This window comes from Anopheles moucheti, chromosome 3 (genome assembly GCF_943734755.1).
Source record: "Anopheles moucheti chromosome 3, idAnoMoucSN_F20_07, whole genome shotgun sequence".
Lineage (NCBI taxonomy): Eukaryota > Metazoa > Arthropoda > Insecta > Diptera > Culicidae > Anopheles > Anopheles moucheti.
In genome coordinates, this window is record NC_069141.1 from 38,376,997 (window position 1) to 38,399,813 (window position 22,817).

Genomic DNA, 22,817 nt, shown 5'->3' on the forward strand with positions numbered 1-22,817 from the left:
TCGTTGCACCTGATTGAAACCAAACGGGGCTAGACAAAAGATACATATTGGTTTGTAGCAAAAGAAAACGGTTTAGTTTTAAGTTTACAAACCATCACCCAAACATCGCGAATACCGCAGTGAAGTGTGCGAGGAACAGTGCGCGATATCATCGTATGGAACAAGTGCTCGTGACACGATACATATTCTACAAACCATTACATTACGCACGTAAAATTCATGAGAGATGCATCGATAGCGGATATGCTGTGCGTAGGAAATTCCAAAGCGAGAAGCAATACGATTTGCGGCCGAAGTTCCCCTTGTTTACGTGTAGTTGTGTGCGTGTGAAAGATCGTGTTGCGTGTGTGTGTTCCGTTCCAAATCGTATGGATCGCTGAGGGACGAAAAGAAAGCTTTTCCTCGCTGGAAGAAAGGAATCACCGCCAATATGAAGCGACTTGTCCACACCGTCCAGTATTATTTCGGAATGTTGATGCTTATTGTGCTGCTACTGCCGATTCCGCTGCGGTGTCAAGGAGCGGTAGCGTCTGGCAGCACAATTTTTGTAAATAGCATAGTTTCGTCGATAAGCAACGTAAGTGTAAGTGTACCGATAAGTTCCGATAACAACCAAGTGCCTTCGGTGGCGGTGATATCTGTACCCACATCGATATCGCCCGTTTCACCGTCGTCGTCGGTGACAGCTTCCGCGCCGAGTTCCGGCAGCTCAACAACATCAGCATCTGCGGGATCTGTAGAATATAGCGTTCAGGAGTTGACAAAATCACTAGAAACTACGTTCGACCATATCCGAAATGGAGAACTAAGTGTTCCCAATGTTCAGGTAACATTTTCGACTATAAATGCGTTCAGTGAAGAATGCAGTAATTGCAATGTTGACTTTCCCTTATTTGTAGAAATTGTACGATAGCATGAAAATCATATCAACGACTCACAATGACGCCGAGCTACTGGAAAAAATAGCTCTCAGGCTAACTCGGAAGCTCAATCAGACGATATCGGTGATCGAACATCTGCGTCGATTCATCCAACTCACTGGCAGCAGCTATGGTGCAAAGTATAACACACTCATCAATCCCTGTCCCTACAGCGAGCTCATAAACCCATGGGAAGATGAAGCGCCGTTCGATTTACAGAGCTTCATTCAAAGCACGAAACTATCTAACGTTTCGTTGAGCAGACCGTATTCCCCGTCCGGTGACGTTTTGGTGAATACCAACGGTTCTAACAATAGCTTCGCCACCAGCGGTTTCCTAGATTTCAGTGCCTTTCCAACGAACGCGGATTCCGATCGGCCAAGAATACGCATTACCGATCAAACTATCGACGATAACAATGCCAACTTGCAGCAGCTATTTACCAAGCACAGTGCTCAAATGGATGAGAATTATCTGAGCTACCGACAGCAGTTCTACCTTTCCTCGCTTGATCATGCAAGCGCTTACAAATGCCACTACTATCCAAGGGACGGTCGACTCAAAGCACTGTTCCTATCGGCCGTTCGCAACAAACATGTGCTGATTTTGCTGGACGTCGGAAACACGATAACATACGACCAGCTCGAGGTAGCCAAAGCCATCAGCAAGTTTGTGCTGTATCTGCTCAACGAGAACGATCGCGTTTCGATCGTGGCGATCGGACAGCGCGTCATTACTTCGGACGAATTTTTCGACTGCCGTACACCGAATCGATTTGTACGCGCCACAATGGACGAAAAGGATCGATTGGTGGATTTTATTGATTCGCTCAACCGAACTAAACAGACGACAGATCATTCGGCGGGCTTCCAATATGCGTTTGATGCGTTCTCCGACATTTATCGAACGCACGACGACGAAGTTCCGGTAGTTTTTCTGTATCTCGGTCGGGCACTGTTACCACCGGGCTCAACTGCACCAAAAACCATCCTGCATACAGTTCACGAAGGTCAGACACGATTGCCCTATCCGGTCATTATCAACAGTTGCTTAATATTGCTGGACGAGCGTGAAGTTGCACACGAGAAGCAGCTTATTGCGGATATTAGTACACAGAACTACGCACGGTACAATCTCTCCCAAGTGATCTATCCCGCCGGGAAGATGGTAATGATATCGAAACATTCATTCGATGCTCAGCGTTTCATCGTGGCTTTAATGGAACCGTTTTTAAGCGCGAGTCGCTTCATTGAGGAACATCTGCGTATACACTTACCGTACTACGATCCATCACTGCACGATACCGTAGTTACCGTGAGTTACCCTGTAGGGGTTCACGGTCTTGTTGGAGTTGATCTTTATCTGAGCGATCTGGCGGAGCATGTAGCATACTATCGGCAGCAGGATGATTCGTACGCATTCCTAATCGATCTGCAGGGCAACACAATTATGCATCCATCCTTTCCGCGACCGCTGGCTGCTCGTGGAAGCTTCTACATAACCAACATAACGCGCCTCGAACGCGAGCATTTCGCGCCGGCATACAAGCGAATGTTGGCCGATCCGGAAGGTAACTTGCGCATCAATCACTACGGCACAAACCGTACTACAATGTACTATTGGAAGCGTGTATACTCTTACATCGTGTGCATCGTACGAACGCTCGGTGTCGATTCCGACAACTCGTTGAATGTGGATGAACCCCACACTTCTCAAACTCCGGTGCAGTACCTTCATCCATTGACGGGAAGCAGCGATGGGCGGAATAGTGTCGAATACAACTTCATCGCTGCCAGTAGTATCACGACGAGAAATCTTCTCTCGACATTGCTTTATCACCGTATTGATATTTTTCCGCCTCAACTGCAACGACCGCCAGTGGATCTGCTGCAATCGGGTGGCGATGGATCGCTGTGTCGATTGGTGAAACAATTAGCCATTGTTGACGCCAGCACACTCTATCTGAGTTCCTCTTCGTTCCAGTCCCCATTTACACATATTCGCAACAACCGGGACGGCACCGGCGAGGAAATTAACGTTAGGACTATACAAAACATTATGGCTTACCTGAAGGACACGTACGGCAAGCTACTGTTTGCCAACCCAGGTCTGCAGCCTGATGTACGTAGCGATGTTTTGGCACTGTTGCAAATACTGTACGATTACCAAGTCCGCCACGCTCAAAGCAATCTTAGCCGGTACATCGTTAGGCGTTATGCCGCTACCGTTAACGGTGTGCTGCAAATGTTTCCCGGTGGTTTGCTCGATACTGACCTGGAACCAACGAAGCGGTCGTGGTTCGTAAAGGCGATGGAATATCCGGGCCGGTTGGTATTTACCCAGCCCTATCTCGATGCTGGTGGTGCTGGATATGTCGTAAGTGTCGCTTATGCGATATCGGAAGGACGAACGAGTACAACGGCCAGCAACACCGCACATCACAAAGCAATCGCCGTTGTTGCAATGGACTTTACGCAAACGTTCTTTTACAAGTTGTTGCTTGATTCGGCATCTGTTTGTAGTATGGAAAATATTAAATGCTTGCTCATGGATGATCGTGGCTACCTGGTAGCACATCCGATGGTTGCTGAAGCACCGCTACGATCCGGAAACACCCGCCGTCCGGTTGAACACATAACGCACAAGGAGTCGCAGGTCGCCAACGACATTCTCAACCATAAACAACTGGTCACGAAGAAAATGTGCTATAACTATGTTAATCGAACGGTACAGCGGTTTTATCAGTTTAACATGAGTCTGTCGACAGAGGACGTCATCACCAATCTGATGTATGGAGAGAAAACAAAGTACCAGATCGCGCTGATTCCTGGCACGAATCTATTCCTCGGCATTGTTAACTCCACTAACGATGGAGGAGCATTTTGTCCTTGCAGTACGGTAAGTTATATCGTTATATTATATTGTTCTGTATGTTTAATCTTATGTGTTTGTGTACGCTTACAGGTTGGCAACTCATGTCTTAACTGCAACCGAATGGAACAGACTGAGTGTGAATGTCCGTGCGAGTGTCCTTTAGACTATGGCGTTTCAGATCTTGAAGGAAGCTGTGCAACTCAGCCGAAACGAACGAAATCTGCTGGAAGTTTCCCGGTACCACTTTGCTCTCCACTGCCCGAGGAATTGATTTCGATGAGTGCCATCAATTACGAAGCGGACTATGACTTGAAGAGCTGTACAAACATAAATTGCGAGGACTATACGACACAAAACGAGTGTATGGGTAAGTGGAACATATTAAATGCAATTTTATATTATTATTTGATGATTTACTATTGTCTTCCTTAATTCTAATGTTTAACAGGATTGGTTGGCTGTGAATGGTGTCAGGTTGATGTCGATGGTGAAAATCGACTCAATACACCTTTTTGTACGGCCCAGCTAGCCTGCTTTAATGGAATATTCGGAGCGCCCACACCGTACGGTGACGCAGCATACACCGGTAACAACATGGAGTCAATTTTGCCACCCGCCTACAGCTCGATCGGTCCCGTTGCTGGTGCTATTCTTGCGCTTTGTCTCGTGGTTGGTTTTGCGATGTATTGCTTCCGCCAGAATGCTGACCAAAGTGGAGCTTCCGAGCATTTGTATGATGATCTCGTCGCGGATCACTGCCACGGTTTGCCGTTGTCGCGATTTGATTTGGATGACGGCAGCCCGTCCGATGATTGTGACATTAGTCGTACGAACGCGAAGCAAAATCTGTTACTGAACGGGCAGCAGAATGCGAATTACATGATTATTCCAAATGTAGCCTCACCGTACCAGATGTCGTCTGACTATCGCCGCCCGAACGGTGGTGGTGGTGGTGGCTCGTCTGACCATGGCTACTCTACCATGACACACCATGAGGAATCGGAGCATCTGTGCCTGTCCAATGTAGATCCGCAGGGAATTCCGTCCGGCAGTGGTGGGCACGGTACCGGTGTTGGTAACAAACGACTTTCAATGTCGGACAGTGCGTCCATCAGCACATCCGTTTCCAGCCCGTACAGCAATCACACGGGCGGTCCCGGGAGCTCCTTTCTGTCGAAGCCTCCGATGCTTAACGAGTCGAAAATGATCGGAACGACGATCGATCGGTTCGCGGACCCGGCCATGCACACCTTGCTTCCCTCGCCAACATCCATTTCTAGAACGGGTGTGCTGGGAACTACGGTTTTACCGCCGGGATCACCCGTCTCGACCACAACAAGTGGTCATCACATCCTCGTCCCTGTAACCGTCCATCGAAATATGGAAGTGTCCTAAAAGGAAGGTGTGTAGCTCAAATAGAAAGGAAGGTACCTTTTGTAACCTTCGATTTAACCACAACCGCAGGATAAATATTTTCCCATCCATCCATTTCGACGGATGATGGTCCGTGTATAGTTTGTTGGCATTCCTCTCACCATGTGTTAAGATGGTATCATTTTGCTTTAGAACACTGCTCGAGCTATAGGTGAGAACCAGTGGTAGTTTTATGAATGGTTCGTCAATAATGCAAACTAGAAGATTTAGTTACGTAGTAGTTTCTTCAAAACACAACGTCATCATATCGTTGCTTGAAGGAGAAGATTTACTCCCTACGTAACGTGCATCAATACTAACTCTTAACATCATTTTAAAATCGAGACTGAGATTACTTTGAATGGAAGTTCCGGGAGATGGAATTGTGCCGAAATATAATAGCTGCCAACAAAAAGTTGAACTCTGCCGGAGTGGGAGTGATTTTTGCTCCCCGACCGAAGAGAGACGCTTGCCTTTATACTATATTTTTTTATTATTGTTTAAGCTAGGCTTAAGGAAATAGAACAAACGAAGGATAACAGGACGTGTGAAACGAATATCAAACTAGAAACTAGCACCAGTTATATGATCAGGATAAACTGTGCACCCGTAAAGCATTTATTGCTTACCACTGACTATTTTAACGGACGACGATACCCATTGACTAATGTTCAATGCGTGTGTAAGAGATTGTTTAACACAACTGTAGGCTGCTAAATAGTGTACCATAAATTGTAACGATTCACATTACATATCCTTCCCCAGGTTTTCACCAGTGTTCTTGTTGGAACCAACTTATCTTCGTCGAACTGAACTAACTGGACAATATACGCATTGATCGTTCAACTAACATTAGCTGTACTAAGCGAATTGTACGAGATCATCGATCGTGATCTCTCTGCCAACTGTGTACCCATGTGCTTCCTTTTATGATGTGCAGCTGTTTAGGTTTAATTAATTTGCAATGTACAAATGTGGATCGTGTTTCTGACTCGGTTTTCTCTATACGTATACGGCAGGGTATACGCGAACACATATGCCTCTAGGTAATCGGATAGACCGCTGGTGCGGAAGAGATTTGGTAAAATGTATGTAACGTTTTTTTTTTATTTTATGGCTGATGTTGAGTCGAAAGTGAAGAAACGGAAAATATTACGCGACATCCTAAATAAACTTATTTAACAGATTTCATTAAATTATCATACTTTTTTATGGTTTCAAATGTCTTATCCGAAAAGAACCTTTAATATATAGCTAATTGTTGTAATTTCTGTACAGTGGAGGATCATTTCCCTGGGAGGCCCAGGGCGGAATTATAGTTGGGGCCTCTAATTTTAAAAACAATGCATAACAAAACAACGCATAACAAGACAACGCGCTATTATGCAAACAGCGCGTAAAATTATAATAATAATAATAATTTGTGTTATGCACAGTCGGTTAGATTTGCATAGCTTTCAGCATTTGGAAACTAAAATGCTAGGTCAAGTTTTTGTGTTGAAAGACTAACTCCATGATCATTTGCTCACGTCGATGTTTTAGGCGATGAACAAAAATGAACGGTTGATTTCTGCGGTGAGCTTCTACTTACTGAACAACTTCAACAATTTATTATGTTTTATAGCATTCTTTGTTCCATTAGACAAGTGCCATCTTGTCCGCCATCTTGTCCGCCATCCTGACCGCCATCTTGTCCGCCATCTTGTCCTTCATCTTGTCCGCCATCTTGTCCGCTATCTTGTCCGCCATCTTGTCCTTCATCTTGTCCGCCATCTTGTCCGCCATCTTGCTCGCCATCTTGTCCGCCATCTTGTCCTCCATCTTGTCTGCCATCTTGGCCACCATCTTGGCCGCCATCTTGTCCGCCATCTTGTCCGCCATCTTGTCTTCCATCTTGTCCTCCATCTTGGGCGCCATCTTGTCCGCCATCTTGTCCGCCATCTTGTCCGCCATCTTGTCCGCCATCTTGTCCGCCATCTTGTCCGCCATCTTATCCGCCATTTTGTCCGCCATCTTGTCCTCCATCTTGTCCGCCATCTTGTCCGCCATCTTGTCCGCCATCTTGTCCGCCATCTTGTCCATCATCTTGTCCGCCATCTTGTCCGCCATCTTGTCCACCATCTTGGCCGCCATCTTGTCCGCCATCTTGTCCGCCATCTTGTCCGCCATCTTGGCCTCCATCTTGTCCGCCATCTTGTCCGCCATCTTGGCCGCCATCTTAGCCGCCATCTTGTCCGCCATCTTGGCCGCCATCTTGGCCGCCATTTTGGCCGCCATCTTGTCCGCCATCTTGTCCGCCATCTTGTCCGCCATCTTGTCCGCCATCTTGGCCGCCATCTTGTCCGCCATCTTGTGTCCGCCATCTTGTCCGCCATCTTGTGTCCGCCATCTTGTCCGCCATGTTGTCCGCCATCTTGTCCGCCATCTTGTGTCCACCAATTTGTCCGCCATCTTGTCCTCCATCTTGTCCGCCATCTTGTCCGCCATCTTGTCTGCCATCTTGGCCACCATCTTGGCCGCCATCTTGTCCGCCATCTTGTCCGCCATCTTGTCTTCCATCTTGTCCTCCATCTTGGGCGCCATCTTGTCCGCCATCTTGTCCGCCATCTTGTCCGCCATCTTGTCCGCCATCTTGTCCGCCATCTTATCCGCCATTTTGTCCGCCATCTTGTCCTCCATCTTGTCCGCCATCTTGTCCGCCATCTTGTCCGCCATCTTGTCCGCCATCTTGTCCGCCATCTTGTCCACCATCTTGTCCGCCATCTTGTCCGCCATCTTGTCCACCATCTTGGCCGCCATCTTGTCCGCCATGTTGTCCGCCATCTTGTCCTCCATCTTGTCCGCCATCTTGTCCGCCATCTTGTGTCCACCATTTTGTCCGCCATGTTGTCCGCCATTTTGGCCGCCATCTTGTCCGCCATCTTGTCCGCCATCTTATCCGCCATCTTGTCCGCCATCTGGTCCGCCATCTTGTCCGCCATCTTGTCCGGCATCTTGTGCGCCATCTTGTCCGCCATCTTGTCCGCCTTCTTGACCGCCATCTTGTCCGCCATCTTGTCCTCCATCTTTTCCTCCATCTTGTCCTCCATCTTGTCCTCCATCTTGTCCTCCATCTTGTCCGCCATCTTTTCCGCCATCTTGTCCGCCATCTTGTTCGCCATCTTGTCCGCCATCTTGTCTGCCATCTTGTCCGCCATCTTGTCCGCCATCTTGTCCGCCATCTTGTCCGCCATCTTGTCCGCCATCTTGTCCGCCATCTTGTCCGCTATCTTGTCCGCCATCTTGTCCGCCATCTTGTCCGCCATCTTGTCCACCATCTTGTCCGCCATCTTGTCCGCCATCTTGTGTCCACCATTTTGTCCGCCATGTTGTCCGCCATCTTGTCCACTATCTTGTCCGCCATCTTGTCCGCCATCTTGTCCGCCATCTTGGCCGCCATCTTGTCCGCCATCTTGTCCTCCTTCTTGGCCACCATCTTGTCCGCCATCTTGTCCACCATCTTGTCCGCCATCTTGTCCTGCATCTTGGCCGCCATCTTGTCCGCAATTCTGTCCGCCATCTTGGCCGCCATCTTGTCTGCCATCTAGTCCGCCATGTTTTCCGCCATCTTGTCCTCTATCTTGTCCGCCATCTTGTCCGCCATCTTGTCCGCCATCTTGTCCGCCATCTTGTCCGCCATCTTGTCCGCCATCTTGTCCTCCATCTTGGCCGCCATCTTGTCCGCCATCTTGTCCGCCATCTTGTCCGCCATCTTGTGTCCGCCATCTTGTCCGCCATCTTGTCCGCCATCTTGTCCGCCATCTTGTCCACCATCTTGTCCGCCATCTTGTCCGCCATCTTGTGTCCACCATTTTGTCCGCCATGTTGTCCGCCATCTTGTCCACCATCTTGTCCGCCATCTTGTCCGCCATCTTGTCCTCCATCTTGTCCGCCATCTTGTCCGCCATCTTGTCCGCCATCTTGTCCGCCATCTTGTCCGCCATGTTGTCCGCCATCCTGGCCGTCATCTTGTCCGCCATCTTGTCCGCTATCTTGTCCGCCATCTTGTCCGCCATCTTGTCCACCATCTTGTCCTCCATCTTGTCCGCCATCTAGTCCGCCATCTTGTCCGCCATCTTGTCCGCCATGTTGTCCGCCATCTTGTCCGCCATCTTGTCCGCCATCTTGTCCGCCATCTTTCCCACCATCTTGTCCGCCATCTTGTCCGCCATCTTGTCCGCCATCTTGTCCGCCATCTTGTCCGCCATCTTGGCCGCCATCTTGTCCGCCATCTTGTCCTCCATCTTGTCCGCCATCTTGTCCGCCATCTTGTCCGCCATCTTGTCCGCCATCTTGTCCGCCATCTTGTCCGCCATCTTGGCTGCCATCTTGTCCGCCATCTTGTCCTCCATCTTGTCCGCCATCTTGTCCGCCATCTCGTCCACCATCTTGTCCGCCATCTTGTCCGCCATCTTGTCCTCCATCTTGTCCGCCATCTTGTCCGCCATCTTGTCCGCCATCCTGTCCACCATCTTGTCCGCTATCGTGGCCGCCATCTTGTGTCCGCCATCTTTTCCGCCATCTTGTCCGCCATCTTGTCCGCCATCTTGTGTCCGCCATCTTGTCCGCCATCTTGTCCGCCATCTTGTCCGCCATCTTGTCCGTCATCTTGTCCGCCATCTTGTGTTTGCCATCTTGTCCGCCATCTTGTCCGCCATCTTGTCCGCCATCTTGGCCGCCATCTTGTCCGCCATCTTGTCCTCCATCTTGTATACCATCTTGTCCGCCATCTTGTCCTCCATCTTGGCCGCCGTCTTGTCCGCCATCTTGTCCGCCATCTTGTCCGCCATCTTGTCCTCCATCTTGTCCGCCATCTTGGCCGCCATCTTGTCCGCCATCTTGTCCGCCATCTTGTGTCCGCCATCTTGTCCGCCATCTTGTCCGCCATCTAGGCCGCCATCTTGTCCGCCATCTTGAGCGCCATCTTGTCCGCCATCTTGTCCGCCATCTTGTCCGTCATCTTGTCGCCATCTTGTCCGCCATCTTGTCCGCCATCTTGTCCACCATCTTGTCCGCCATCTTGTCCGCCATCTTGTCCGCCATCTTGTCCGCCATCTTGTCCGCCATCTTGGCCGCCATCTTAGCCGCCATCTTGTCCGCCATCTTGTCCGCCATCTTGTGTCCACCACTTTGTCCGCCATCTTGTCCGCTATCTTGGCCGCCATCTTGTCCGCCATCTTGTCCGCCATCTTGTCCGCCATCTTGTCCGCCATCTTGTCCGCCATCTCGTGTCCGCCATTTTGTCCGCCATGTTGTCCGCCATCTTGTCCTCCATCTTGGCCGCCATCTTGGCCGCCATCTTGTCCGCCATCTTGGCTGCCATCTTGGCCGCCATCCTGGCCGCCATCTTGTCCGCCATCTTGTCCGCCATGTTGTCCGCCATCTTGTATACCATCTTGTCCGCCATCTTGTCCGCCATCTTGTGTCCACCATTTTGTCCGCCATGATGTCCGCCATTTTGGACGCAATCTTGTCCGCCATCTTTTCCGCCATCTTGGCCGCCATCTTGTCCGCCATCTTGTCCGCCATCTTGTCCGCCATCTTGTGTCCACCACTTTGTCCGCCATCTTGTCCGCCATCTTGTCTGCCATCTTGTCCGCCATCTTGTCCGCCATCTTGTCCGCCATGTTGTCCGCCATCTTGTCCTCCATCTTGGCCGCCATCTTGTCCGCCATCTTGGCCGCCATCTTGTCCGCCATCTTGTCCGCCATCTTGTCCGCCATCTTGGCCGCCATCTTGGCCGCCATCTTGTCCGCCATCTTGTCCGCCATCTTGTCCGCCATCTTGTCCGCCATCTTGTCCGCCATCTTGTGTCCACCATTTTGTCCGCCATGTTGTCCGCCATCTTGTCCGCCATCTTGGCCGCCATCTTGGCCGCCATCTTGTCCGCCATCTTGTCCGCCATCTTGTCCGCCATCTTGTGTCCACCATTTTGTCCGCCATCTTGTCCGCCATCTTGTGTCCGCCATCTTGTCCGCCATCTTGTCCGCCAATTTGTCCGCCATCTTGTCCTCCATCTTGGCCGCCATCTTGTCCGCCATCTTGTCCGCCATCTTGTCTTCCATCTTGTCCTCCATCTTGTCCGCCATCTTGTCCGCCATCTTGTCCGCCATCTTGTCCGCCATCTTGTCCGCCATCTTGTCCGCCATCTTGTCCGCCATCTTATCCGCCATTTTGTCCGCCATCTTGTCCTCCATCTTGTCCGCCATCTTGTCCGCCATCTTGGCCGCCATGTTGTCCTCCATCTTGTCCGCCATCTTGTCCACCATCTTGGCCACCATCTTGTCCACCAACTTGGCCACCATCTTGTCCGCCATCTTGTCCGCCATCTTGTCCGCCATCTTGTCCGCCATCTGGTCCGCCATCTTGTCCGCCATCTTGTCCGCCATCTTGGCCGCCATCTTGTCCGCCATCTTGTCCGCCATCTTGGCCGCCATCTTGTCCGCCATCTTGTCCTCCATCTTGTCCGCCATCTTGTCCGCCATCTTGTGTCCGCCATCTTGTCCGCCATCTTGGCCGCCATGTTGTCCTCCATCTTGTCCGCCATCTTGTCCACCATCTTGGCCACCATCTTGTCCACCAACTTGGCCACCATCTTGTCCGCCATCTTGTCCGCCATCTTGTCCGCCATCTTGTCCGCCATCTTGGCCGCCATCTTGTCCGCCATCTTGTCCGCCATCTTGTCCACCATCTGGTTCGCCATCTTGTCCGCCATCTTGTCCGCCATCTTGGCCGCTATCTTGTCCGCCATGTTGTCCGCTATCTTGTGTCCACCGTTTTGTCCGCCATGTTGTCCGCCATCTTGTCCGCCATGTTGTCCGCTATCTTGTGTCCACCGTTTTGTCCGCCATGTTGTCCGCCATCTTGTCCTCCCTCTTGGCCGCCATCTTGTCCGCCATCTGGTCCGCCATCTTGTCCGCCATCTTGTCCGCCATCTTGTCCGCCATTTTGTCCGCCATCTTGTCCGCCATCTTGTCCGCCATCTTGGCCGCCATGTTGTCCTCCATCTTGTCTGCCATCTTGTCCGCCATCTTGTCCGCCATCTTGTCCGCCATCTTGTCCGCCATCTTGTCCGCCATCTTGTCCGCCATCTTGTCCACCATCTGGTCCGCCATCTTGTCCGCCATCTTGTCCGCCATCTTGTCCGCCATCTTGTCCGCCATCTTGTCCGCCATCTCGTGTCCGCCATTTTGTCCGCCATGTTGTCCGCCATCTTGTCCTCCATCTTGGCCGCCATCTTGGCCGCCATCTTGTCCGCCATCTTGGCTGCCATCTTGTCCGCCATCTTGTCCGCCATCTTGTCCGCCATCTTGTCCGCCATCTTGTCCGCCATCTTGTCCGCCATCTCGTCCGCCATCTTGTCTTCCATCTTGTCCGCCATCTTGTCCGCCATCTTGTCCGCCATCTTGTCCACCATCTTGTGTCCACCGTTTTGTCCGCCATGTTTTCCGCCATCTTGTCCTCCATCTTGCCCGCCATCTTGTCCGCCATCTTGTCCGCCATCTTGGCCGCCATCTTGTCCGCCATCTTGTCCGCCATCTTGCCCGCCATCTTGTCCGCCATCTTGTCCACCATCTTGTCCGCCATCTTGTCCTCCATCTTGTCCGCCATCTCGTCCGCCATCTTGTCTTCCATCTTGTCCGCCATCTTGTCCACCATCTTGGCCACCATCTTGTCCGCCATCTTGTCCGCCATCTTGTCCGCCATCTTGTCCGCCATCTTGTCCGCCATCTTGGCCGCCATCTTGTCCGCCATGTTGTCCACCATCTTGTCCGCCATCTTGTCCGCCATCTTGTCCGCCATCTTGTCCGCCATCTTGTCCGCCATCTTGTCCGCCATCTTGTCCACCATCTTGTCCGCCATCTTGGCCGCCATCTTGTGTCCACCATCTTGTCCGCCATCTTGTCCGCCATCTTGTCCACCATCTTGTCCGCCATCTTGGCCGCCATCTTGTGTCCGCCATCTTGTCCGCCATCTTGTCCGCCATCTTGGCCGCCATCTTGTGTCCGCCATCTTGTCCGCCATCTTGTCCGCCATCTTGTCCACCATCTTGTCCGCCATCTTGTCCACCATCTTGGCCACCATCTTGTCCTCCATCTTGGCCACCATCTTGTCCGCCATCTTGTCCGCCATCTTGTCCGCCATCTTGGCCGCCATCTTGTCCGCCATCTTGTCCGCCATCTCGTCCGCTATCTTGTCCGCCATCTTGTCCGCCATCTTGTCCACCATCTTGTCCGCCATCTTGTCCGCCATCTTGTCCGCCATCTTGTCCGCCATCTTGTCCACCATCTTGTCCGCCATCTTGGCCGCCATCTTGTGTCCGCCATCTTGTCCGCCATCTTGTCCGCCATCTTGTCCACCATCTTGGCCACCATCTTGTCCACCATCTTGGCTGCCATCTTGGTCGCCATCTTGGCCGCCATGTTGTCCGCCATCTTGGACGCCATCGTGGAGGGGGAAGGAGGGAGGGGGATTGGAAGATGTTACCTCTTGAACAACATGCTCTCCTGGTATCGGAAATCTCAAAACAGCTGGTTTGTATGAAAAGTTAGTGTATAAACATTGCATACCTTACGGCGGAAAATTGGTTGCAAAGTTAGTGTATAAACATTGCATACCTTACGGCGCAGTACCAGGAGCTACCTCTTCCGTGGATGCTCTCCTGGTACTATACATTCGGAAACTGGTAGTTTTCGAAGAAATTTTTAAACATTGCATACTTTTCGGCGTTTTATGAGTAAAATTGCTGCAAAATTTTACTCGACCAACGGGAAAGTTAATGTTCAAATATTGCATACCTTTCGGCGGTTTTCGAGCAAAATTGCTGTACAAGGTGCTACCTCTTCCGTGGATGCTTTCCTGGTATCGGAAATCGGAAAACAGCTGGTATTGTATGGAATTTCGTACCAGCCGACGGAAAGTTTGAGCGAGATGAAGGATGCTTTCCGTTTTATTGATATTACTTATTAGCGATCGTTCTCACGTGTTTGATAGTATGCAATAGCAATTGTGATATGCAAATTTGTCCCAAGCTGCAGATGTCACCTCTGGAAAAACATGATCTCCTGGTATCGGAAATCTGAAAACAATTGTGTGCGCGGCAACATTATAGTGGTTTTCACAGTTGCCCAGTTTATTTGGTCATTGGACAAATTTGTCAACTCTCGTGGCCCTGCACATATTAATGTGAATTTCGATCGCTCGATTGATTTTCGCGTATTAAGTTTGATGCTCCAAGTTTAGGTCAGTTGTCCGTGCGTCAAGAAATCCTAGAATTACTGGGCCGATCTCTTCGGTCATTGTGAAGATACTTGCGATCATTTCGTCACATTTACACTTGCACATTTACATCAGTATTACGTGCTCCTCAGGCACAATTTGATAGTCAGTCAAATTATAGGTTTACAACACCACAAAGCTCTCACAAATTTTTCTCAAACAAACTGAGTTTTCAATGCAAGAAAACGAGACCGCTTTCAGCACGCACGATATCGCCAACAATGTTTTAGCAAGACTACTATGATAGGTTCTTCACTGAACACATCGTTTTTATATCAATGCATACTTGATTTCTTCAAGTATCTTTTTTCGTGTTCTTTTTTTAATTTAGATTAACGATTTCGCGGCGATGATCTAAAACCGTATGGATTTAGAATTGGAAATTTTAGAACAATTTCAGTTTAACAACGATGCAAATGTTACCGAGATTACAGCAATGTAGTTTGAACAGTATTCTACAAAGGGATATGATGAAGTGTTTGGACAGTTTGGGATGGGTGGACATAAGCTGGACCTACAGCCCAGCTTCGATTAAGTAATAATCAAGAAAGACAGAAATGGTATTCCAAGAACCATGAAGTATCAAATATCGAACAGAAAAGAAAGTTCTAATGATTGCAATATGATTTTATTAATATTCTATGACAATGCTAGCTATGTCCTAGTATACTGACAGATTTTGTCATTTATAACATCTTTACCGGCTTGCAAACTTACACAAATTGTGACAATCGAAATACTAAACACAATACTTCACCACAATACTGTTCCGAAACACGTAGGCTGGACATTTTCACGGTTCAATCGGTGAGAGAAAACAATACCACACCACGAGTATCGCAATGGCAATAGCTTGCGAATATTGCGGAAGTGAAAATAAGCATGGTTTCTATTCTAGCATCTAACGGTAGGATCATTTACGAACAGATGAAAAAATTCCGTTCAAGAAATAGAACACATGAATAGGTTGAAGTAAAAGGGCATATAAGGGTTCACGGGGCGGCCAGATGGTGTATTGATAGCGCAGTCGGTCTGCACAAGACAGGACCACGGAAAAATTTCATTTGGACCACCAAACCTCCGTACGCAGCACTGACTATCCAACGGGTAAATAAAGTAAAAATAAAAATAGAAATGGTAGGCTTAAACATCCTAAAGATGTCGTGCCGATAACGAAGAAGGAGTTTGAATACACTGAATACTTCACTTGCGTAGCGTTGTAACCGGGCCGATATAGCTAATCAAATAAAAAAATATCTAACCAAGGATATATAAAAGCTAAGGATATTTTCGAACAATTTTAATCTACCTTTTTAATTAGATTTTGTCCAATAAATTAACTCTGCTGCTATATTTCCAAAAATCGCACAATCGGCACAAGTTGTTAGGGCCCCCAACACGGCAAGGCCCTAGGCGACCGCCTACTTCGCCTACCGTTTGATCCACCGCTGCTGGTATCAGAGCTTGACAAACTGGTCATTTTGGGCGAGTTTTCTGCCTCGAAAAACACGGAAAAAGCATCCTCCTGCGTTGAATGCTCTCCTGGTTTCAGAACTTGACAAACTTGTCGTTTTTGGCGAGTTTTCTGCCTCGAAAAACACTGAAAAAGCATCCTCTCGCATTAGATGTTTTCCTGGTATCAGAGCTTGACAAACTGGTCATTTTTGGCGAGTTTTCTGTCTCGAAAAACACGGAAAAAACATCCTCCTGCGTTGGATGCTCTCCTGGTATCAGAGTTTGATAAACTGGTCATTTATGGCGAGTTTTCTGCCTCGAAAAACACGGAAAACGCATTCTCCTGCAATAGATGCTCTCTTGGTATCAGAGCTTGACAAACTGGTCATTTTTGGCGAGTTTTCTGTCTCGAAAAACACTGAAAAGCATCCTCCTGCGTTGGATGCTCTCCTGGTATCAGAGCTTGACAAACTGGTCATTTTTGGCGAGTTTTCTGCCTCGAAAAACACGGAAAACGCATCCTCCTGCGTTGGATGCTCTCCTGGTATCAGAACATGACAAACTGGTCGTTTTTGGCGAGTTTTCTGCCTCGAAAAACATGGAAAAAGCATCCTCCTGCGTTGGATGCTCTCCTGGTATCAGAGCTTGACAAACTGGTCATTTTTGGCGAGTTTTCTGCCTCGAAAAACACGGAAAACGCATCCTCCTGCGTTGGATGCTCTCCTGGTATCAGAACATGACAAACTGGTCGTTTTTGGCGAGTTTTCTGCCTCGAAAAACATGGAAAAAGCATCCTCCTGCGTTGGATGCTCTCCTGGTATCCGGGCTTGACAAACTGGTCATTTTTGGCGAGTTTTTTACCTCGAAAAACACTGAAAAGCATCCTCCTGCGTTGGATGCTCTCCTGCTATCAGAACTTGACAAACTGGTCGTTTTTGGCGAGTTTTCTGCTTCGAAAAACACTGAAAAAGCATCCTCTCGCATTAGATGTTTTCCTGGTATCAGAGCTTGACAAACTGGTCATTTTTGGCGAGTTTTCTGTCTCGAAAAACACGGAAAAAACATCCTCCTGCGTTGGATGCTCTCCTGGTATCAGAGTTTGATAAACTGGTCATTTATGGCGAGTTTTCTGCCTCGAAAAACACGGAAAACGCATTCTCCTGCAATAGATGCTCTCTTGGTATCAGAGCTTGACAAACTGGTCATTTTTGGCGAGTTTTCTGTCTCGAAAAACACTGAAAAGCATCCTCCTGCGTTGGATGCTCTCCTGGTATCAGAGCTTGACAAACTGGTCATTTTTGGCGAGTTTTCTGCCTCGAAAAACACGGAAAACGCATCCTCCTGCGTTGGATGCTGTCCTGGTATCAGAACATGACAAACTGGTCGTTTTTGGCGAGTTTTCTGCCTCGAAAAACATGGAAAAAGCATCCTCCTGCGTTGGATGCTCTCCTGGTATCCGGGCTTGACAAACTGGTCATTTTTGGCGAGTTTTCTGCCTCGAAAAACACGGAAAAAGCATCCTCTCGCGTTAGATGTTTTCCTGGTATCAGAGCTTGACAAACTGGTCATTTTTGGCGAGTTTTCTGCCTCGAAAAACACGGAAAAAGCATCCTCTCGCATTAGATGTTTTCCTGGTATCAGAGCTTGACGAACTGGTCATTTTTGGCGAGTTTTTTACCTCGAAAAACACTGAAAAGCATCCTCCTGCGTTGGATGCTCTCCTGCTATCAGAACTTGACAAACTGGTCGTTTTTGGCGAGTTTTCTGCTTCGAAAAACACGGAAAACGCATCCTCCTGCGTTGGATGCGCTCCTGGTATCAGAGCTTGACAAACTGGTCATTTTTGGCGAGTTTTCTGTCTCGAAAAACACGGAAAAAGCATCCTCCTGCGTTGGATGCTCTCCTGGTATCAGAGCTTGACAAACTGGTCAGTTTTGGCGAGTTTTTTACCTCGAAAAACACTGAAAAGCATCCTCCTGCGTTGGATGCTCTCCTGGTATCAGAGCTTGACGAACTGGTCATTTATGGCGAGTTTTCTGCCTCGAAAAACACGGAAAAGCATCCTTCTGCGTTGGATGCTCTCCTGCTATCAGAGCTTGACAAACTGGTCAGTTTTGGCGAGTTTTCTGCCTCGAAAAACATGGAAAAAGCATCCTCCTGCGTTGGATGCTCTCCTGGTATCAGAGCTTGACAAACTGGTCAGTTTTGGCGAGTTTTCTGCCTCGAAAAACACTGAAAAAGCATCCTCCTGCGTTGGATGCCATCCTGGTATCAGAGCTTGACAAACTGGTCGTTTTTGGCGAGTTTTCTGCCTCGAAAAACATGGAAAAAGCATCCTCCTGCGTTGGATGCTCTCCTGGTATCCGAGCTTGACAAACTGGTCATTTTTGGCGAGTTTTCTGCCTCGAAAAACACGGAAAAAGCATCCTCTCGCATTAGATGTTTTCCTGGTATCAGAGCTTGACAAACTGGTCATTTTTGGCGAGTTTTCTGCCTCGAAAAACACGGAAAAAGCATCCTCTCGCATTAGATGTTTTCCTGGTATCAGAGCTTGACAAACTGGTCGTTTTTGGCGAGTTTTCTGTTTCGAAAAACACGGAAAAAGCATCCTCCTGCGTTGGATGCTCTCCTGGTACCAGAGCTTGACAAATTAGTCGTTTTTGGCGAGTTTTCTGCCTCGAAAAACACGGAAAAAGCATTCTCCTGCGTTGGATGCTCTCCTGGTATCAGAGCTTGACGAACTGGTCATTTTTGGCGAGTTTTCTGCCTCGAAAAACACGGAAAACGCATCCTCCTGCGTTGGATGCTCTCCTGGTATCAGAGCTTGACAAACTGGTCGTTTTTGGCGAGTTTTCTGCCTCGAAAAACACGGAAAAAGCATTCTCCTGCGTTGGATGCTCTCCTGGTATCAGAGCTTGACAAACTGGTCATTTTTCTCTCCTGGTGCTCTTCTGGTACAATACATTCGAAAACTGGTAGTTTTCGAAGAAATTTTTCACGAAAAACGGGAAAGTTAGTGTTTAAACATTGCATACCTTTCGGCGGTTTTGGACCAAAATTGCTGTACTAGGTGCTACCTCTTCCGTGGAAATCCTAGTGCAATTTCGTTTTTACTTTTAAGTCACAAAGTCGATATTCTTAGCTGCATTTAATTTATCACATAGAAACAAATGTTTTATATAACCATTTAAGCTATTTTAGATCAATTTTTTACCTTTTCAATTAATTTTTTTTTGCTACAAATTAACTCTGCTGTAAAATTTTCAAAATCGCACAATCGGCACAAAATGTTTGGACCCCCCAACACGGCGAGGCCCTAGGCGACCGCCTACTCCGCCTACCGTTTGATCCGCCGCTGTTTCTGTAGTATATTTCACACAGTCTGTGCAAGATTTTAGTCAGATCGTCGGCGAGCGACATGCATTTTTTTTAGGCACAGGTTTTTTTTACCATTTGTTATTGTTTATGTTTCGAATGAGCTGTCATAATTTGCGTTGGTAGTGGTGCAATATCTTGTTGATACCGCTAGGGCGATTACATGTTGAGCCCTCAGTGTGTCCACAGTGTCGTCTTGTTTCTCTCGTGTTTTTAATCTTTTGTAAAGCATATTCAGCCACACTTTTCATTTTCATTCATTCCTACGCACCATGGCCACAAAGAACATCTTTTCCAAGCATCTACCCAATGTGAAGCTGGCAACTCGCTTCGATGCGGATGGTAATGAGATTCAGGTGAGGTGGATGCACCAGAAGTGTTTGATGTTAACACACTCATGATAACGCAACTCTTGTTTCACCTGCCAAAATTTAACAGGTTGAAAAGCGTGAAGATGAAGAGCAGAAACGAAAGGAGCAGGAAATCATTGATACGCTCGTCGGTGCCGGTTACTATCGGGCGCATATACAGGGCCTCTCATCCTTCGACAAGATAGTGGGCGGTATGACCTGGTGCATCGAGGCCTGTGACTATGACGTCAATGTGGATCTTTTATTCCACGAGAATCTTACCATCGGCCAGAAAATGTAAGTATTGCTGGCACCTTTTTCCATAATCTACCAATCCTTACTACAATTCGTCTATCTTTCCACGTTTGCAGTGCCCTGACGGAAAAAATTGTCGGCGTACTACCTCGAATGAAGTGTCCCTTCCTGATCGAACCCCATCAAATACAGGGCTTGGATTTCATCAACATCTTTCCCGTCGTGCAATGGTTGGTCAAACGATCGGTGGAAAATCGAAGCAAAAAGGCGGACACGTTGCGAAAGCTGGCTGCAACTCAGTTTCAAAACCATTTCACTCTTGAATCGGACCGCGACTTGCAGCGATTGCGCCTCAAGCAGTTGGCTAATCTACAGGCAATCGAATCGAAGTATCTGCCTAAGCGACAGTTTAAGCAACGTAAAGCAGCCGGTGGAGGATGGGTACCGGTGCGTCCTAAGCATGCTACGGATCAGGAGGAAATGCCCGATGGGGCTCGGACGATCGACGATGACAGTGATACTGGTGCGGAGGAAGAGGTCGACGAGGAGGAACACGTATCAGTGACTGCAGAAAAAGAGGTATTACTTTAATATTATTGAGTGTATTTAAAATTTGCTTATTGTTTGGTTTGCATTTCTTTATTCACCTTGTTTACGTTTTGTTTTTTTTTTACACATTTTTTTAGCATAATTTTGATGTATTATTTAAAAGTATCGTAAAAGAGGTAAAAGTCTTCAAGGAACATTATTTTAACGATTGAGAATGTAATAACTGGTGGTAATGTTCCTTCCCGTTTTAGCACAACATTCCCGTCGACCTTACGGATGCTGACCAGTTAAAGCTGGCGAAAAAGTACGACGATTTGAAACAAAAACTTTCGCCCGATGTGGTCGACAATGTATCTGACCGAAATCGCATTAAATCTCAACTTGCCCTCAAGCTGGCGCTAGAGAAAAAACTTGAACTCGCAGTAGACGAATGCGATCAGCTACGAACAATGGTGCTCGAGGAGGAGCGGCAACTACAGGAAGCGAGCGATCGTAAAGAAATTCTCGAGGAGGAAATAAGAAATCTCGACAATCTAGAAATTACTGAAAATAATCAAAAGTTTGTTGTTGACGAATTTCCAGTTTATGTGTAGTTTTCTACGTTGGTATTTTGTTTCTCTTTTGCAGAATACTTGACCACGTAAAGGAGTTAGTTTTGAAGAACGAGCACATGAAGAAACAGGAGACACAGTTCAAAGAAAATTGCAAGAAAGAATTGGCAGAACTGCAACAAAAGATAGAGTAACTATCGTAACATTGCCGTTTGACTGTGCTATATACTTATCGTTGTATATCCTGTACGTCTGTAGGAAAGCGGAAACATCAACCCCGGATGATGACATGGTGGAGCTACAGCGGCAAATGGACATGGAACTGGAACGTCTGAAATCTTTGCGTTTGCAGCTGGCGAAGAAAAACCGTTCGTACGTGGCTATCAAACGACAGCTGGACACCGTCCCAGATCGTACGGAATTGGCTCAATATCAGAGAAGGTTTCTTGAGCTATATAATCAAGGTGAGAGTTTAGTTGTTGGCAGACATACGCATTTAAATAACGACGAACTTATCCACAGTAAGTGCAAAGCATCGAGAGACAAAGCAATTTTACACGCTATACAACACGCTGGACGACACTAAGCTGTATCTGGAGAAGGAAATGTCGTTGCTGAACTCCATCTACGACAACTATGCAAATGCCATGCAGTCTCCACACTCGCGCGAACAATTTGTGCAACAATTTGAAACTATCGTCGAAGGGATTCGTGCAACGAAGGCAAAGCTGAAGAAAAAATGTGACGACGAGAAAGCTAAGCGCGATGGGCTTAACGCTCAGCTGTTATGTCTAATGGAACAGCAGCGCAAGTATGCAGCCACGGTCAAACAGCTCACGATGGAATGCCAACGAAATGAAACCCTGATGCAGCACTTGAAGGTGCTCAAGGCGGCACATTCCACCACCCATCAGTAATTGAAGAAATCGACGAACAAAATAGTTGCATTATTCCATATGTTCAACGCACTTGGAACGAATAACTGAATGTATACTCAAAATGCTTCGTATATAACCGAATAACGACTATTGGTGTTATTTATTTAACCTTTCTTAGGTGAGTCCGTATTATCCGGTGGTTGTGATACTTCACGCAACCTTTGCATTTTGATCTCTCGTTCCACGTAATAATTCAAGTCTCGTAGCGGGTGATAGTAATTGTGAACCACTTGTGATCCAACGAACATGGATAGCAGAGAGGCTGCCATGAAAGCCAGATACTGTCGCATAGGTACACCGGCCGGCATGATTTCCCTTGAATTACACTAATCACTAAGTTCACTCTCTTTGGCAATCAATCGGTCAGCCCCTTTTCTGTGGAATCGGTTCCAGCTGATGCAGACGTAGCTTTTCTTCCACAATTTCTTTCGCCTGTCGTTTCTTGAAGGTATTATCTGCAAACCAAATATAAGTAAGGATCAAACGGAAATCACATCTCTACCTAATAACAGCTTACAGAAATTAGTTTCTCCTACACGCCAATGGATCATCGAGAATTCCAATGCCGCTCCAAGTCCGAAAAAGATAGGCAGAAACCGATAGATGCCAAACGTTCGCTTACCGGGCCATCGATCCAAAATCTGTTTCAGCGTATTGCTCTTTCGAATAATCATTTATTTTAACTGGGATAGATCGAGACCATCGATCTAAATTTAAGTAGAAATGAAAACATTCGTACGCTTTTTACATAATTCAATGTTGTGACGTTTGACGTTACCGACCTCATACCGAAGCCGTTACAGGAGGGATCAAACGTGT

General features: G+C 47.8%; 4 protein-coding genes across 4 annotated transcripts; 2 read left to right on the forward strand and 2 right to left on the reverse strand.

Annotated features, from left to right (window-relative positions):
* LOC128301412 (VWFA and cache domain-containing protein CG16868) lies at positions 1-6,397 on the forward strand. The gene is made up of 4 exons (XM_053037865.1): positions 1-826; positions 900-3,818; positions 3,885-4,161; positions 4,243-6,397. Exons 1-4 carry the CDS (start codon positions 431-433, stop codon positions 5,187-5,189), a joined length of 4,539 nt encoding a protein of 1,512 aa, XP_052893825.1. The 5' UTR covers positions 1-430; the 3' UTR covers positions 5,190-6,397.
* Positions 6,398-19,533: 13,136 nt separating this feature from the next.
* On the forward strand, positions 19,534-22,207 carry LOC128301768 (coiled-coil domain-containing protein 93). Its single transcript, XM_053038396.1, has 8 exons — positions 19,534-19,711; positions 19,794-20,002; positions 20,077-20,539; positions 20,647-20,685; positions 20,761-21,068; positions 21,137-21,250; positions 21,319-21,524; positions 21,583-22,207. The coding sequence occupies exons 1-8, from the start codon at positions 19,628-19,630 to the stop codon at positions 21,975-21,977; spliced, it is 1,818 nt and encodes a 605-aa protein (XP_052894356.1). The 5' UTR covers positions 19,534-19,627; the 3' UTR covers positions 21,978-22,207.
* Positions 22,071-22,306, reverse strand: LOC128301770 (protein brawnin). The gene has a single exon (XM_053038398.1). It carries the CDS (start codon positions 22,304-22,306, stop codon positions 22,103-22,105), a length of 204 nt encoding a protein of 67 aa, XP_052894358.1. The 3' UTR covers positions 22,071-22,102.
* Positions 22,307-22,311: 5 nt separating this feature from the next.
* LOC128301769 (small integral membrane protein 4) lies at positions 22,312-22,740 on the reverse strand. Its single transcript, XM_053038397.1, has 2 exons — positions 22,516-22,740; positions 22,312-22,453 (listed from the first exon to the last, which is right to left on the reverse strand). The coding sequence occupies exons 1-2, from the start codon at positions 22,670-22,672 to the stop codon at positions 22,362-22,364; spliced, it is 249 nt and encodes an 82-aa protein (XP_052894357.1). The 5' UTR covers positions 22,673-22,740; the 3' UTR covers positions 22,312-22,361.
* Positions 22,741-22,817: the final 77 nt, after the last annotated feature.